This window comes from Fundulus heteroclitus, chromosome 17 (genome assembly GCF_011125445.2).
Source record: "Fundulus heteroclitus isolate FHET01 chromosome 17, MU-UCD_Fhet_4.1, whole genome shotgun sequence".
In the NCBI taxonomy this organism is placed as follows: Eukaryota; Metazoa; Chordata; class Actinopteri; order Cyprinodontiformes; family Fundulidae; genus Fundulus; species Fundulus heteroclitus.
The window spans coordinates 3,513,779-3,529,860 of NC_046377.1; the positions used below are offsets into that span (position 1 = coordinate 3,513,779).

The following is a 16,082-nucleotide window of genomic DNA, read 5'->3' on the forward strand; positions in this document are numbered from 1 at the left end:
TTTGTGTCTATTATCTTCCTCAGGACACTTTCTAAAAACCTGGTGAAGAATGCAAAGAGAACCATTAGTCGGCAGTATGTCAACAGGAAGAAGGAGTCTCTGACCACCTGGGAGAACAGGAGCAGCCTCCAGTCTGAGCTGGATGAAGATGAAATCTCAGGTATTGCAAAAAAATCTGATCAATTTAGATACCTTTTATTAAGGTTAATAATATTAACATTCAGTTTAAAAACACCTTTCAGGTCATTAATTGACATTGTACAACAAAAGACAGTACATAACAGTAAAAATGTAGTAAAATTACAGCGTTTGGTTTCTTAAACAAGTGAGGCTTGAGTCCTGATTGAAGCTTATGGAGGGATTTGTGTGACAGACCAAAAAGGAGAGAGTCAAAGTAGTCAATGTGAGACGTGATGAGGCGGCGAACAAGGGTAGAAGTGGTGAAAGGGGTTAGGGAGGGGGCATAGGTAGTTCATGTTGTGTAAGTGGACATATGTAGAACCAGTGATTTTACTGATGTGGGTCTCAAATGAAAGTACACTGTCAAGGATGACATCCAAACTCGACGGGAACCAACATTTTATTTGAGATAAGCAGGTGAGGAAGGTGGTAGAAAGGATTGCAGAATTGGGTTTGGTGAAAAAGTAGAGCTGGATGTCATCTGTATAACGACAGAAGTGGATGGTGAATTTGCAAAAGATGTTGCCAAGAGGAAGGAGATCAATGATAAAGAGAAGAGACCCCAGGACTGAGCCCTGGGGCACACCTGATGCCACATGAGAGGGGTGGGGTCTTGAGTTAGATGAACTCAGCTTTATAGCGTTTGTGTTGCACATTCCGAGATACTCAAAGACGCTTTAGAAATTACAACAATTTAAATGAACAGTGGGTCTAAAATTTGAATCAACACATTTTGTCCACAGTTTCAGAGGAAGTGGATCAGAGCACCCTGACCCTGTCCTCCACCATCCGGTCTTCAGACAGACAGACCATGAGCAACGTCGTGGAGCGCGCCTGCTGCCGTGACTACCAGCGCCTCGGTCTGGGCACGCTCAGCAGCAGCCTGACGCGCTCTAAGAATGAGCCGTTCAGGATTTCTACAGCTAACCGCATGTACACGGTCTGCAGGAGGTAAAACAAATAAGTAGTCCGTCCGAAGAGATCAAGTGCCTTTCAAAAGTGTTTATACCCCTTTAACATTCCACATGTCATGTTGTGGTGTATTTTATTGGGCTGTCGTGTGAAAACCCAAAACAAGGTGGTGCAATATTGTGAAATAAAAGGATATGATACATGGTTTTAAACATTTTTCAAAAATACAGATATAGAAAATGTAGAATTGAATTCAACCCTGCTCTCGATATGAAATTCCAGCGCACTATCTGCCCTTTAAAATCTAAAATGTATATCCCAAATATAATCCCAAACATTTGCTGTACAGACTCAGAAGTAGGTTTGAGAATTTATTTATTTATCATAATTTCTTTGTAGTGGTGGTGGATTCCTCACTAAACTGCTGTGGAAGGAGCAGGAGTCTGCATTGTGCACAGATCAGAGCTACTGCGTAATCGTAGAGTCGGCCCGATCTGAGAAATGGTCAACAGAATCTCATGCTGATAGTCAAACAGATGATCTGATTGTGGTTAACCTTTCTGTAAAAATGAGTGCATAAAAGTCTTTTTTCCAACATTTGACAACCGTATATCCTTTTCTGTCCAACCTTATATTAATGCACTGTGTTGTTCCATTGCATAAAACCCCTATAACATTCATTGGAGTTTTTGCTTGTAATCGTTTTTGCAAAGTGCAAACGCACAAACGAGGTGCAGAGCTAAAAATGGCCGAACCTCTTCTGTTCCAGCTACCCCGGCCTGCTGATCATCCCTCAGAACATCCCGGACTCCACCATCCATAGAATCTGCCGCTGCTACCGACAGAATCGCTTCCCCGTAGTCTGCTGGAGACATTCACGAACCAAGTCTGTCCTGCTTCGCTCAGCAGGCCTTCATGCCAAGGGGGTAGTCAGCTTCTTCAAGTCTCCCAACACCCAAACTGCAGGTAGAACATTTATACATCATGTGCATATTTAGATTTCGGCAGTGTGCAGACTTTAGTTATACACCAGTGGTAACCACAGTTTTTTCCACTGTAGAAATAGCATGCTAAATTAGTGGGGTGCTTGTTTAATTCCAGATAATCCAGACCCTTTCTCAACTTTGACCATTTATAGTTCTGTGGAAAAGTCTTCTGTGTTTGCTTTTTTATCCCACAGATGTTTCAAGTCAACAAGCAAATTTAATATCAGACAAAGATAACCTGGTTTCATTCATTTAAGCCCCAGTGTATAAGATTTTCACACTGGTGCACCATCTGGTGGTGTACTGAATGAATTACAAGTGACCTCGCCATTAAACGCATAATAATTACTACAGAAGCCGTGGAGTATTATAAGTTTTCCTTCATGTATTACCTACTGCTTGTTTCGGAACGTGCAGTCGCTTATTTGGGGTCTAATATTTAGCGACTATATACACCAGTAAAGAGACCCGCTTTTGCGCTACAGAAAGCGTGAACCGGCCCGCTGAAATATCCCTCCGCCAGCTTTGGCTCCTGAAATCAGAAATAGCGATGCAACAGGCTGCCTCCCAGCATGACACCTATGTATTTATAAACTTCTGATTCTAAGTTATGAGAATGCTTTCATTTTTGATGTGAGGTTATTAGACTTTGCCGGCTTACATTTTTATAAAAGCAGTACTTATTTTTTGCTAATTAAGAGCGACATTAGTTATACACTGTCCCTTTAAGGGAAAGAAGATATGCTAAACACTCGGACCGTATGAGAAAAAAGTAATTGCCTGACTTGTTAAAACATGAAAAAATCGTGGTTACCTACATTTAAAAAAAAAAAAAACTGACTTCAGGTATGACAAGTGACTATTTGTAATGAAACTGATTAATTAACAATAACAAGTGGAAGAAAACAATATTGGGAGAATGTGGAACTGTGAGCACAGGACTGTGGGATGATCTTAAACAGGCTGTTCATGCTTAAAAAAAACTTTAAATGTTGCTGAAACAATTCTCCTTAGAAAAGTGCACTGCAAAAATGGATCTAAAAATAAGTAAAATGTTCTTAAAGTTAGTGTATTTATGCTCGATTTGAGCATGTAAAAAAGATTATCTTCCAATGGAATGAGTATTTTGACCCCTAAAATAAGATAATTAGACATCCTGTACTTGAAAAAAGATGATTGAGATGAATTGTTCCTATTTTAAGTGCAAAAATCTAATTCCATTGGCAAATCATCTTATTTACCTGCTCTAATCAAGGACAAATACACTAATCTTAAGAACATTTTACTTATGTTTAGTTCCATTTTTGCAGTGTGAGCTTAAACTCCTCCACAGCAATGTAAAAGACTAATATCCACTAATCTGTTTCTATGCTTTTAGTGCCATCTCAAGCGGACTCAACGAGCCTGGAGCAGGAGAAATACCTGCAGGCCATCATCAGCTCCATGCCCTCCTACAGCGAGACAACGGGCAGGAACACCCTGAGCGGCTTCACGTCCACACACATGAACACCTCCGGTCAGGGCACGCACACGCCCACAGAGCTGTCACTGCTGCTGCTGTGTTTGCAGGAGCCTTGTTCGTTGTCTGATGACCTTTGCTGTCCACAGACTCGTCCGATAAGCTCAGGCAGCCCAAGATTGGAGATCTGATGAAGCAGGTTCTGGGCAACAAGGAAGATGTCCCTGGAACCTTCAGCAGAGGAGGTGAGCGGCTACGTTGTGTCTACGCGGTGAAATAGGAAGCGATCAGGGTTGATGGTCACCCATCCCCTCATGTTTAGTTATTTCAGCACATGTTTAGCACCAGTCTGTGCGTAAACCAGTTAGCCATCGTCCGTTGTGTACCACTGTCGGTTAACTGGCCATCTCTGTCATTTGACCTCAGCATTTAGTCAAAAGGGGAAAGTCATCTCCCTCTCTCAGCCCAAAGCCTCTGGCAAAGCTAGGAGCTCTTCTGGAGGTACAGTAGGCCACGCCCCCCACACTCTACCTGCACTCCTTTCTAACCAATCAGACTTCTAACAGTAGCTTCAGTGTGGTGTCCTACTTGAAAACGTGGTGTCTCTGCGGACTAAAGGTTTGTCGTTCCCGCTTGTGTTCACTGTCGTGTGCATGCCGCTGCAGCTGTGCCGTCAGGCGTTCTTGTTTGTTTCTGTTTGATTCGTCTCTCTGGTCGGCTCGCCGCTCGGTCAGCTGGATAGTCTTTTCCTCGTTGCTGCCTGGTTTCCCAGCTTGGCTGTCGGTAGCTGTGGATGCGACAGCGGTCAGACGCTGACGCATTAAAGGATCATTTCGCCTCTTTCAGCAAACTAGAATGATCCTTCAGAGGCTGTCAAACTCAAAAAAGGTGTTCAACATGCGCTGTGGCGAGTAGCTGTCCACCGCAGGACGCCTGGGGAGACTTGACTTTGTCTGTGTGTGCATTGCAGGTAAATTTGGCAGCATCCGGGGCAGCAGCCGTCTAAGTGCCTTCAACCCAGACGTGGGGACGCGATTGGCTGGGAAAGAATCTCCACAGCCCAATGGGGGGCCAAACGATCCGTTGTTCCTGCGCCAGCAGAAAGCCTACCTCTACATCATTGGAGACAAGGCCCAGCTCAAGGTGAGAAGCAGCGCGCTAAGGAGGGTCACACCACAGTTACAGCCATAGAGGAACTCTGAGACAGTAAAGCATCAACTATCGGCTGTCTAAGACAAAATCTTTAGTAGTGAAGGAAAATCTCCTGTTGTGAGTTAAATCTATGGTCTGTGAGCACGGTGTTAGCTCTTTCCCTGACACCACATGCCAGCAGTCAGACTGCTGCGCTGACTGGCCAGAGTGCTGCCTCCTTTTCCACATCCCCTTACTATACCTCTGTTTTTAAAGATTGTTTATGCAGCTGTTTTTCCTTATTTAATGTAACGAGGCCCTATAGTGTTTCTGCTGGACACCTGGAGCCATGTTGTCGCTAAGCTTCCCAGGGACAGATCTTTATCACAAATGGAGAGAACGAGGAGATTCTCAGTGTTTCTCAAACTAAGATTTATTTATCATCGGGACATAATTATACTTAAATCTAGGGCTTTAAGGAAAAAAAGGAAGTTATAATGTATGTATCACAGAAATATTTTCAGTTTTATTACATTAAGGTCTGTTTCCCACAAAACTAGCGAAGCAGTTGCTACTAGCTTGATATCAATAATTATCAGCTGATTCAAATAATGTATTTTAGATGCAGGACAGGCCATTTTATGCTGTTGCTTAGCGACCTATTTTTAAATACAAAACACTGAATTCAAACTCAACCCTTTATTCTGCTAACTTTTTACCAAAACTGTAAGTTTTTAAAAAAGAACCTCAAGTTTTTTTAACACTTTGAAGGGGGCGGAGCTTTGTTCCTGGGTCTGTGTTGTGATTGGCTGGGAAGATGTAATGACTGTAATATAAACTTACATGATGGGCTAGAATCCAAAAGGAAGAAAAACTTTTCTATTAAACTTTTTATTGAGCCTTTTTTTTTCTGTCATCGATATACGTCTATGAGTCGATATATATTGAAGAATGCCGTCTGTGTGAAAGAGGCAATGTGATTAAATCTAAAGGGGCCGTCCAGTGCAATGTTCAGGGGACTCAAAGAAAGGCTGTTCTTTTGGTGAAAGGTATAATCTGGGGGGTTTGTGTTCTCCACACACCAATCTTTCAAGAACCTCCTATGAGAACTAAATGTGTGTATTTGTGGTGCTGAAAAAGGGAACCAATGTGCCTAAATCAGTGTAAAATATGAGAATGAAATGTCGTCGTCAGGGAGGAAAGCAGGACTCGTTCCAGCAGTGGGAGGTGATCCCCATCGAGGTGTGTGACGTGCGGCAGGTCAAGAACAGCTTCAAGAAGCTGATGAAGGCCTGCGTGCCGAGCTCCCCAACCTCGGAGCCTAATAAGAGCTTCCTGCGCCTCCTGGAGGAATCAGAGTGGATGACTCTGGTCAGTGTTTGCTGGTTTCACAGCTTTCCCCATGTTTAAATGCTCAGTCGTGGCGTGTCCTGGTTCTGACTCTCTGTTGGCTGCTTCCAGCTGCACAGAGTGCTGCAGGTGTCCGTCTTGGTGGTGGAGCTACTGGACACCGGCTCCTCGGTCATGGTCAGCCTAGAGGACGGCTGGGACGTCACAACACAGGTAGGAGCGAAACAATGATGCAAAATCGCCTTTATCTGTTGAACTTGTTTAAAGCAAGAAGTTAAAGCGTGTTCTTTTTTTTAGGTGGTGTCGCTGGTGCAGCTGCTCTCTGACCCATACTACAGAACGTTCGATGGTTTCCGGCTGCTGGTAGAGAAGGAGTGGCTGTCGTTTGGACACAGGTTCAGCCACCGTGGAGCGCAGACCCTGGCCAGCCAGAGCAGTGGCTTTACTCCCGTCTTTCTGCAATTCCTCGACTGCGTACACCAGGTGGGGTCAGCCTGTGCAGACCATACGGGGCTCAGCTAATATGTTAAAGCCATGTGTATGGCACTGCAATTAGAAAACCTTTTTAAAAGTCTGATTTAACATAGACGACTACGGTCATTAGTGAACTTAAATTGAACTTGCTGTAATTAAGTCGCATCTAGACGAACCACAAGCCTCCAGGAACGCGCCTCTTCCAGGAGGCGAGTGATGTCACAGCACCATGTTTAGCATAAAAGCTAACGCCTCATGCCTACTGTCAAGCCTCGCCATGCATGGCTGATGATTTGGGCCATTTTTGCAGCCAGAGGACCGTCGATCCGACCATGAACCCGTCTGTTTACACAAGTGCTCTAAGGGTCAGATGTGAGACCATTTGTCAGACGGCAGCAGCTTGGCCTGAATTTGGGCATCAACAAGACAATTGTTCCAAAGCAGAGGATCTACAAGACAATGGGCTGAGAAGAGTAGAACCAAAGGTCCAGTAAAAGCCCAGACCTCAGATTGAAGTTTTTGTGGGACCAAAAAGACTTGAATCAAAGTCATAAAAATAAAGTCACTGAGAGAAACCTCCTTTATAGAAGATGTCCATGCGATTATGAAATGGCCCTCGGGCTGAACAGTAATTATTTGTCTGGATGATTGTGAATTCATGTTACGTTGCAGCACCTTTGCTGCTCCACAACGACGCACCTTTTATTCTAGAATGTGGAGAGCTGCTTTTCTGATGGCGAGATTTGGCAAAATCCTTCTCCAAAGCTACTTTAGTTTGCTCTTAGTGTCAATAAACACAATATTTACTATCATTTGCTGCAATAAATACACAACAAAGTTCCAGACATATGTGCGTATGCACACTGGCGTATGCATGCTTCAGCTCTTCTTGGGCCGTTTTGGCGACTCCTAGAGGATACGCTGGGAAACTGTCGACGATGGCTGTACTGAGATGATGCACTATTAAAACCTCAATGTATATGCAGTTAAATTCTAATTTATAGATATAAAGGCATGTGCACAGTGCTGCAGAAAGTACCTTTAATTGTGATATTATCATCAATTAAAAATAATATAAAGTAGGGTGTTGTAAATGTGATGACGAGTGCGCTGGGATTGTCGGTCCTGCTTCGTCAAATCTACCAGGAGTTTCTAGAGCGCCCCTAAACCATCAAAACAGGCCAGCACCTGTTGATATACTCTAGTCCAGCTCTACGCTGCTGCTGTCGACAGACTGACAGGTCTGTCCATCCTAACAATGTCCCTCCATCTCACAGATCCATCTTCAGTTCCCCATGGAGTTTGAGTTCAGCCAGTACTACCTGAAGTTCCTGGCCTACCACTACATGTCCAACCGCTTCCGCACCTTCCTGCTGGACTCGGACTATGACCGCATCGAGCTAGGTGAGCCAAAGCCGCCGTAGGTCTGCTCACTAATCTGCCGCCCGCTCCGTTGGGTGACGCCGCTCACTGTGTGGCTGTAGGAGTGCTGTACGAGGAGAAGAGCGACAGGAAAAACCCTCAGGTGTGCAAGTCTGTGTGGGACTACATCGACAGACTCTACAAGAAGGCGCCCGTCTTCTACAACTACATGTTCTCCCCAGAAGACGACGAGGTGAAAAACTCTAGGTTCAGAGAACTCACGAGTCTCTCCCCCCGGGACCGAGTCCCTGAAGACGAGGCAGGCGTGACGTGGAAATGTTGTGTTTCAGGTCCTGCGGCCGTACACCTTCGTGTCCAACCTGAAGGTGTGGGACTTCTACTTGGAGGAGACCCTGTCTGAGGGGCCTCCTTACGACTGGGAGCTGAGGAGCAGGCACGAGCGCCTGGCAGAGGAGACGGCGGAGAAAGCCGACGCCGGCGCGCCTAAATCCCAGCGCCGCATCGTGTGGCCGTGCTACGACGACCTGAGCAGGGCGATGCCCGACGCCATCACCAAGCTGCTGCAAGACCTGCAGAGCCTGGAGGCTGAGCTCGGCCAGACGTCGGAGAAGTGGAAGGACACGTGGGACAAAATCAAGACCACACAGAGGACTGAGACCAAACTGGAAAGCAAGGTATGATGAGGGCTTTGACCCAGAGACTCGGTTACCGTTACCTAGCAACAGCCTCGGCCAACGTCTTCTCTCTGTCGTCGACAGCCGTCATTCTCCAGCTCTCTGTTGATGTCCTCCAACCTGAGCCACCAGCGCCGTTCCCAGGGCGTCTGTCTGCAGGACAGCGGCGTCGGATCCTCCATCAAGCTGGGTCTGGACTGCGAGGCCAGCGCCACGTCCACGCCCGTCTCGGGTCGGCCCAGCACCAGCACGCTCTACAGCCAGTTCCAGAGCACGGAGAGCGAGAACAGGTCTGTGTCCGTCCCCTCAGAGCGGCGCCGTCTGGTTAAATACGCATGCATCTACATTTGAGTATCAGTGAAGAGCCTTTTAAATTCGTCTGCTTCTCTGAGTGATACATTTTAAGCGTACATTTCTTTCCTTGCCATGTTACTGCCTACACAACCACCGGGACAGTAAGCCTCAAAGGTCGTTGCTAAAGAAGTATTGATGGAAAGTTGGTCGGAAGGAAAAAAGTTTGGTAGAAAAAGGTGCACAAACAAAGATGGTGTTGCAGAGCCCATTCAAGGGCTGACAGGGGTCCGTGGTGGGACATGCTAGCTGGGCTAAAGAGCAAAAGGGAGCTAATATCGTTCAGTGGCCCAAAATCCTTTTTTCAGATGAGTACATTTTGTGGGAGGAACAGAATCCAAGCTGTTTGAGGCCCAGTGGGAATTTCCAAAGTCAGGGATTCTTTTTTTCATTGATCACTTACTGAGACGCACCTGTAGAAACATGAAGTCACGGTTCTCTTTTAACTGTTGGTCTAGTTTTCTAGAAGTTCCCCCATACCCGAACATAACCGTCTCATTTTTACCCGTCTTCCCCATCAGGAGTTTTGAAGGCATTCTCTACAAAAGAGGAGCGCTGCTGAAACCATGGAGACCACGGTGGTTCGTCCTGGACAAGACGAAACACCAGGTGAGTGTCCTCCAGTAGACCGCGGCCGAAGGAGCCCTCTGTGGCGCTAACGTGTCTTTATTTGCAGCTGCGCTACTACGACAGCAGACAGGACAAGGAGTGCAAAGGTATGATTGACCTGGGAGGGGTGGAGTCAGTCACCGTGGGAACGCCAACCATGGGAGCGCCCAAAAACGTTGAGGAGAAAGCCTTCTTTGATGTGAGTGCGCCAACATTTCTGTTCCTCAAACACAGCAACACTCGTTGGGTTTGTCCGTCCGGACACTAGTCAGGGTCCACAACACAAAATCATTTGTTCCTAAAACCGTCGATAACCATGTTTCAGTCAGATTCGTTGGTTACTTTTCAGTCGTCTTTTTTGCATATTTACACTCTCATGCTTCTCATCCAAACTGCAAAGGCACTGAAATGATGATGTTAAATAGTGACATTAACCTTCAGCTTCTGGCCTAAATGTGCCACGGTTCATGCCATCTTAGCTCAACTTGATGTCACCAACACACTGGCAGACTCCTAATCTCAGTCTGGTGTGAAATACCAGTGTTTCCACACAAACCTGTCCTGTTTGACCACTTTTATTAACCTTTGGCTTCTGTTTCATTGACCTCACCTGAGAATTATAATTTCCTCAAACAGAACAGCACAGCTGGGGGAAGCAGCCTATCAATACCAATAAGTTTAACACTAGATCAGGGGCACGCCACTCCAGTCTACGAGAATTACTACCCTGCTCAGTTCAGCTTGTTTAGAAAGCGCTAATTCAGAAGAGATCTCGTCTAAAGGCGCTTTACAGAAAAAGTCAATTCCACTCAATCATCTAGACTCTAGACAGACTCCAGGTCAGGTACATCCGTCCCAGTTGATCCTAGCGATCAAGCAGTACAGTTGAGTTCAGGTTATTGTTCAGGTTGGGTAAACATTTTCTGTCTGAGGAAACCCAGCAGGTTGCATCCCGTCACTGACTTGCAGCTTTCGCTCCTCCTGGATGAACATGGAGCCACAGTGGACAGCCGCTGGCTTTGCAGCAATCCCCCATGCAGAGAATGCATGTAGTGACAGTGGAGAGGAACACTCCAGCAGAACCAGACTCTGCCACACCCCACTGGGGATTAGAGAAGACTGAGCCAGGAGTACTTTCTATGTTAGAGAGGATGATGGCGGACTGGTGGCTTCATCCAGGAACTAAACACAGCGAGGCAGATAAACCATGAGCCAGTTTTCCAGTCCAGAGGATGAAAGAGGCAGCTGTAACGAAAGCTCTACCAACACTATATGTCTAGGAGAGTCTTCTACTTCACAGTTCTGCACTAGTCCCGTGAAACGGTTGTAACATGCCACAATGTTTCCACTGACCTCTGCCCCCTCCACTTTCAGGTGAAGACGGACAAACGGATGTATAACTTCTGTGCCCAGGACAGTTCAAACGCACAGCTGTGGATGGACAGTATTCAGAGCTGCCTGTCAGACGCGTAGAGGGGAGGCGGCGCTCCGAGGAGCCGACACGACCAGGAGCTCACGCCTGATGGACGCGTCTGCTGGCCTAGCTCAGCAGAACCGCGCGGGAAAGGGGCCTTTCACCACTGTCCACTAGTGTTGAACTAATAATGCGATGTCACATGTTACAGTGTTTGTTGTAAAGAAGAAAAAAAGCAGTCACAGAGAGTCCAGGGGGCTGAACGGCGTGTTTCTCAGAGGTGTCCCGCAGCTTGGACCGGCTTCAAGATCCCTCCAGAACCTCCACCTGTAAACCACCCGCTCCTTACTAACCACTCTCTCTGAGGAGGAATGACGGAGGAGCCAAGCTGCACACGCCGCCCGCTGGGTTGATGGACCAAAACCCGAAGGAGCGCCCACAGTCCTCGCACGGCTCCGCCCTCACTGCCTCACGCGGCACGTTCTCCGTGTCGCCGTGGAGTCAGGGACGCAGGAGAGCACTGTAGCGGTTCATGAAGGATTTCCTTTCTGCTTTTGTTACTTTTTTTTAATTGTTGTTTTTTTTTTTTTTTTAAACAATCGGAAGTTTGTATCAGGACTAGAAACCGTTGGTTAGCTGTTCTCCACAGGTGGCAACGTACTGTGAAGATGCAACCAGGAGAGCCAGTGGGAGAATCCAGAAGTGTTTACAAAGTAGACAGCTTCCCTCGCTCCGCCCCGATCCCACCCCCCCCCACCCCACCCCCGTGCTTCTACCCAACCACTACTACCCCGAGATGCTTAAGGGATGTTGAAGGAAAAAGGAGGGATTTCTATTATGTCTTCAGAACGATCTATGGGTCGGGTGGACGTGAAGAGGGACACTGTGATTATTATGGGACGTGTCGGAGGTAGACTTGGGGATGGACGCAAACTGTTGGAAACAAACTGTAAAAGGAAAATTGTGGTTTTATCTTTTCTTTTTTTTGACCAGAGTAGTGTTGTTTGATTGCACTTCAGGCCCAGGCCGGATCTGCACTTTCCCATCGCTCCTTTTTTTTTTTTTTTTTTTTTTTTATCCAGCGCATGGTTGGACAGGTGGGTCAGTCTCTGCGTTTCCCTCACCGCAGTGACTAAACCGTCCCAACTTAACTGGGGGAGTTGGAGCTGGGACCAAGAGAGATGCCATAATTTTCCTTTAACAAAGCAAACCCAGTGTTGCTTTGCTCCCGTTTAGAAGCAGCCCTCCTCCACCCACATTTGGTCAACACAGCCCCCCCCCCCCCCCCCCCCCCCACACACACATTGTATCATACACTTCTACTGCTGTCTGAACATGAAATTAAAAATTGTAGTTTATTTGTGTCTAACAACTCCTTTGTATATACTACTCCAGATTTGTATGTAACATTTATGGTAGTAATTTATTTAACTTGTTTCCTCAGTAAAGAAAAGCACCACTTTCTTTTCAGATTAGGAATTCAATGTGCCATTTATTTCTGTATTAATGTGACTAATACGTTTTTTTTTTTTTTAAATGCGCAAGTAAACATTTACTGCTCTTTTTTTTTGTTTACACGGTCGTTTATTACGTTACGGGAGTGGAAGTTGTAAGTAGAAGTCTGTGGGCTCGGGTAGATATTCCAGTTTATCTCATCCTCCTCCCCCCATTAGGGTCATCATGTAGAGGTTTTTTTTTTTTTTTTGTTCTAATAAAAATGAGGACCAGACATGAAATCCTTCCTAGTGCTGGGTTTTGTTCTGCTGACTGGCTGTGTTGATACAGTCCGCAGGCATCAGTAAAACTGGCATCCGCTTTCACCTGAAAAATACCAATAAATGAAAAAATAAAACCTGCAAACGTCCTGTTTTTAAAACAGTCCAACAGGTTCAGGTGAGCTTTTGTCCTGTGTTGTAGCTCCATGTTGGCTTCAGTCAGGCCCAGATCCACTTGTCTCCAGTTCACTGCTCAACTAACCCCAATGTGACAGAAGCCTTTGTTTACTGGTTCAGTCCTTGTTTAGTAACGACCTTCTGAGCCGGGGTGTCAATCATGGTCGAGTTTTTAGGATCCAAATAAAAGACCGTGGGTTTAAATCTGTGTCGCTGTCGATTCTCTTTTCATTTTAGGTCCTTCGCAACTTAACGCGTTAAGAACCGGGCTTGAACTTTGGAATACTTGCTGGTTCCTGAACGTCCCAACCACAGGACCATCACTAAGCCCACCGCTAAACTCATTTGGGACTTAATGAACACTTTGGTTCTGAAACAGGCCTGACCTCAACCTGGTCAAGGCCGTATAGACTGAGCATCAAAAATAAACTGAGTGGCAGAAAACTGACCCATTTGAATGAACTCCACCCTAGATCAGGTCATGGGGATAAAGTCCAGGAGCCAAACCGAGACATCTAGCTACCGGCATCTCTTCAGCCCATTCTGGGGAAATCTCCCAAATTGTTCCTAGATCATACAAGAAATACCCCCCTGACCCAGAACCCTGATTAATGGGTACCATTGGTGGACTCGGAGCATACAGGTCCATGTCTTCATGTGAGCAACTCGCTGAAATCCATTTTAAATTAGAAACACAGGAGCAACTCAGATTACCATCAAAACAGATTTTTTTTCAGTAGTTAAATTTAAAAAGTGCCATTCTTATATTTGTTGTTTTTAAGTTTTATTTCAGTAAAATCTGATTAAGACATTTAGACCCAAATATGAGATTCTCAGAAAAGTAGAATATCAAATGAGATCGAGGTGTTTTATTTAATGCAGAAATATTGTGGCGACAGGAAGGATGCTGGCTTGACGGTTGTTTACCGGTCACTGAGAGCTAAGTGGGATTGAAGATAAATTGTTTGCATAAACCTGGATTATAAATAAAGCCAATTCTGATGCTCCAGGACACAACAGTCCTCAGCGTGAGTCCAGAACCAGACGCTGACAGGAAGGCTGCAGCTGCAGCTGGAGAGCCCCGACGGCCCAGCACTGAAACCCCTCCTGAACCGGACATCAGAGGAACCAAACCTGGACCGTAGCTCAAAGTTCTCTTTTCAGATGAAAGTAACCATTTCCTTTCCAACCAAAGGTCTGGAGGAACAGTGGAAACCCAGAACCAACGATGCTTTAGGCCCACTGTAAAGTTTTCTGCCTGTTATCCTCTGGGATTTAAGTCCAAAGTCGGCATCTACAGGTGCGTTTTTAGAGCACTTCACGTTTCCCTGCCCGCTCTGCTAAAAGTAGCAATACCAGCTGAAGAGGGCCACTGAACTAGAATCTATCCAGCAGTGCATTGAGGCTGAAGGCGACCGGGGCAGAAACAAACGCTTTCCAGATCTCTGTCTTTTAGTAAACCTACAAACGAGGTCAAACTTTCTGAAAGGGTGACGATGATCTAATCCCCAGCAGCGGACCTCTGTGCAGCGCCGCCTCAGAAACCTGGTGGAAAGACAATGAAACCAGCAAAGGAGATCTTTTGCTAATAACGTGGTAAACCATATGCTTTTAATTTCAACGTTTTAGGGTCGTCGTAGGTTTTTTTTTTTTTCCTCCCCGCAGCAATCGTAGAAGCCGACCGCTGCTGAAGGATTTAAAGTGAGAACACAAGACAGGCCTGGAGCTCCTTCCAATCCTGCTGCTGAACACAGAAAAAAAATCCAACCCAAACAGATGAGAGAAGAGACGGCGGCGTCCCCCGCTGCCCTGCGGAGAAGTCCTCGGCGGAGAGAGAAGGAACAGACAATGGCAATCTTAAAAATGCTTGTAAAATTACTTTTAAATGTAGATAATATTTGTATATAGGTAGATAATGTTTGGTTGATTTGTGGGGGATAGCAATCAGATCTTTATATTCATTACAATCAGAAGGTCTTAGCTCACTAGCTAGGTCAACAGAGAACCTGATATACATGCACTGAAAAAGACACAAAAAAGGGGGGGAAAAAGTAGAAAGTAAAAATCGGAAACATAAGCTTGAGATTAGATCCAAATTTGTTTGCCCAAAGCCACATCACATGTCTCTGATTCTTTAAAAAAAATGTCAATTCCTCTCATTTTTTTTGCTTTTTTTTAAATAAAATGGCAAACCAACATTATTGCACATGAGCAAAAAAATAAACAGTAATACTATTAGAGCACTGTTCAAATCCCTCCTCGACACCCCCACCCCCCCATGAAACACGGCAGAACATTGAGAGCTGGTGACGGGTCGCTTTCACTACCAGCAGCCAGGAGGAAGGAGGAAAAAAAAACCAAAAACAAATCCAAGCGGTGAACAGAAACGCTGACGTGGATCAGAGGACACGCGGGACAGCAGGCGGAGATGAACGTTGTGCTATTCCATACAGCAAATGCCGACATAAGTGCTTTAGAAGCTCGAAGAAGAAGAAGAAGAAAAAAATTGTATTCAAAATAAAAACAAGTATTTCTGATTGAGGCTTTGTTAAAAGTTCGCCTGTGCTATCCGTTTCACACATGACCTTAAAAAATCCCAATCAGTGGACAGAAGACCTTCAGACTTTAAAAACGTAAAGATGTTACCCTGCAGATCATGTAGTTTCAAAGGTCGCTGCTACATTAAAACTGCTCTGAATTATGTGCAACATCTGGGTGGTGGTGGTGGTGTGGGGGGGGGGGGGGGTGAGTTCTCTGAACCTGGCTCTGTCTGTTGGGTTTTCCTTGTTTCTCTTTGCTTTAATGTTCCGCCCCCCCCCCCCACCGTTATCGGTGTTTAGTGGCAGTGTCCAGGTCCAATAACGTGGCAGAGCGATGCAGTAAAGACGCTGGAGCTGCTGGGGAGAGTCGCTCTGGAGGAGGAGGAGGGGGGGGCGACGCCCGCGGGGGGGTTCTGGGTGAGCCCGCCCTCAGACCGGCCCGTTGACAGACACTTCCTGGCTCTGTGGCGCGTCCTCTCTGTTCACACAACACATCAGACAGTCAGAGCACTGAACCGACCCGCCGTCCCGCATGGGGCGCCCGTCCGGCTTCGGCTGCGGGGGGGGACTCACTTCCCGTCGGGCTGCGTGGGTCCAGGCGAGTCCTCGGCGGGCTGCTGTGAAGGAGGAGGAGGAGGAGGCGACTCTGACAGGGAGAGCTTCTCCAGGGACACTGGACACTCCTCACTGAGGAAAGAGCAAAAAGGCAGCGGTGTTGAGATTAAAA

The 16,082-nt window shown here is 46.2% G+C and overlaps 2 protein-coding genes across 2 annotated transcripts in view; one reads left to right on the forward strand and one right to left on the reverse strand.

Annotated features, from left to right (window-relative positions):
• Window positions 1–11,158, forward strand: part of LOC118566635 (myotubularin-related protein 5-like) — a 17,460-nt gene extending 6,302 nt beyond the window's left edge. The window contains exons 2-18 of the mRNA XM_036149375.1: window positions 24–160; window positions 924–1,131; window positions 1,862–2,058; window positions 3,457–3,594; window positions 3,687–3,782; window positions 3,964–4,038; window positions 4,508–4,680; window positions 5,863–6,039; window positions 6,130–6,231; window positions 6,316–6,501; window positions 7,770–7,896; window positions 7,977–8,107; window positions 8,205–8,549; window positions 8,634–8,839; window positions 9,422–9,509; window positions 9,577–9,708; window positions 10,884–11,158. Coding sequence (XP_036005268.1) covers window positions 24–160; window positions 924–1,131; window positions 1,862–2,058; window positions 3,457–3,594; window positions 3,687–3,782; window positions 3,964–4,038; window positions 4,508–4,680; window positions 5,863–6,039; window positions 6,130–6,231; window positions 6,316–6,501; window positions 7,770–7,896; window positions 7,977–8,107; window positions 8,205–8,549; window positions 8,634–8,839; window positions 9,422–9,509; window positions 9,577–9,708; window positions 10,884–10,982 — 2,617 coding nt within the window. The 3' untranslated portion in view covers window positions 10,983–11,158. The remainder of the gene's footprint in view (window positions 1–23; window positions 161–923; window positions 1,132–1,861; window positions 2,059–3,456; window positions 3,595–3,686; window positions 3,783–3,963; window positions 4,039–4,507; window positions 4,681–5,862; window positions 6,040–6,129; window positions 6,232–6,315; window positions 6,502–7,769; window positions 7,897–7,976; window positions 8,108–8,204; window positions 8,550–8,633; window positions 8,840–9,421; window positions 9,510–9,576; window positions 9,709–10,883) is intronic.
• A 2,424-nt stretch (window positions 11,159–13,582) lies between these two features.
• The window catches only part of LOC118556575 (serine/threonine-protein phosphatase 6 regulatory subunit 2-like), a 32,733-nt gene continuing 30,233 nt past the window's right edge, over window positions 13,583–16,082 (reverse strand). Inside the window, exons 23-24 of the mRNA XM_036149263.1 lie at window positions 15,929–16,042; window positions 13,583–15,833 (exon numbers count right to left, since the gene is read on the reverse strand). Coding sequence (XP_036005156.1) covers window positions 15,785–15,833; window positions 15,929–16,042 — 163 coding nt within the window. The 3' untranslated portion in view covers window positions 13,583–15,784. The remainder of the gene's footprint in view (window positions 15,834–15,928; window positions 16,043–16,082) is intronic.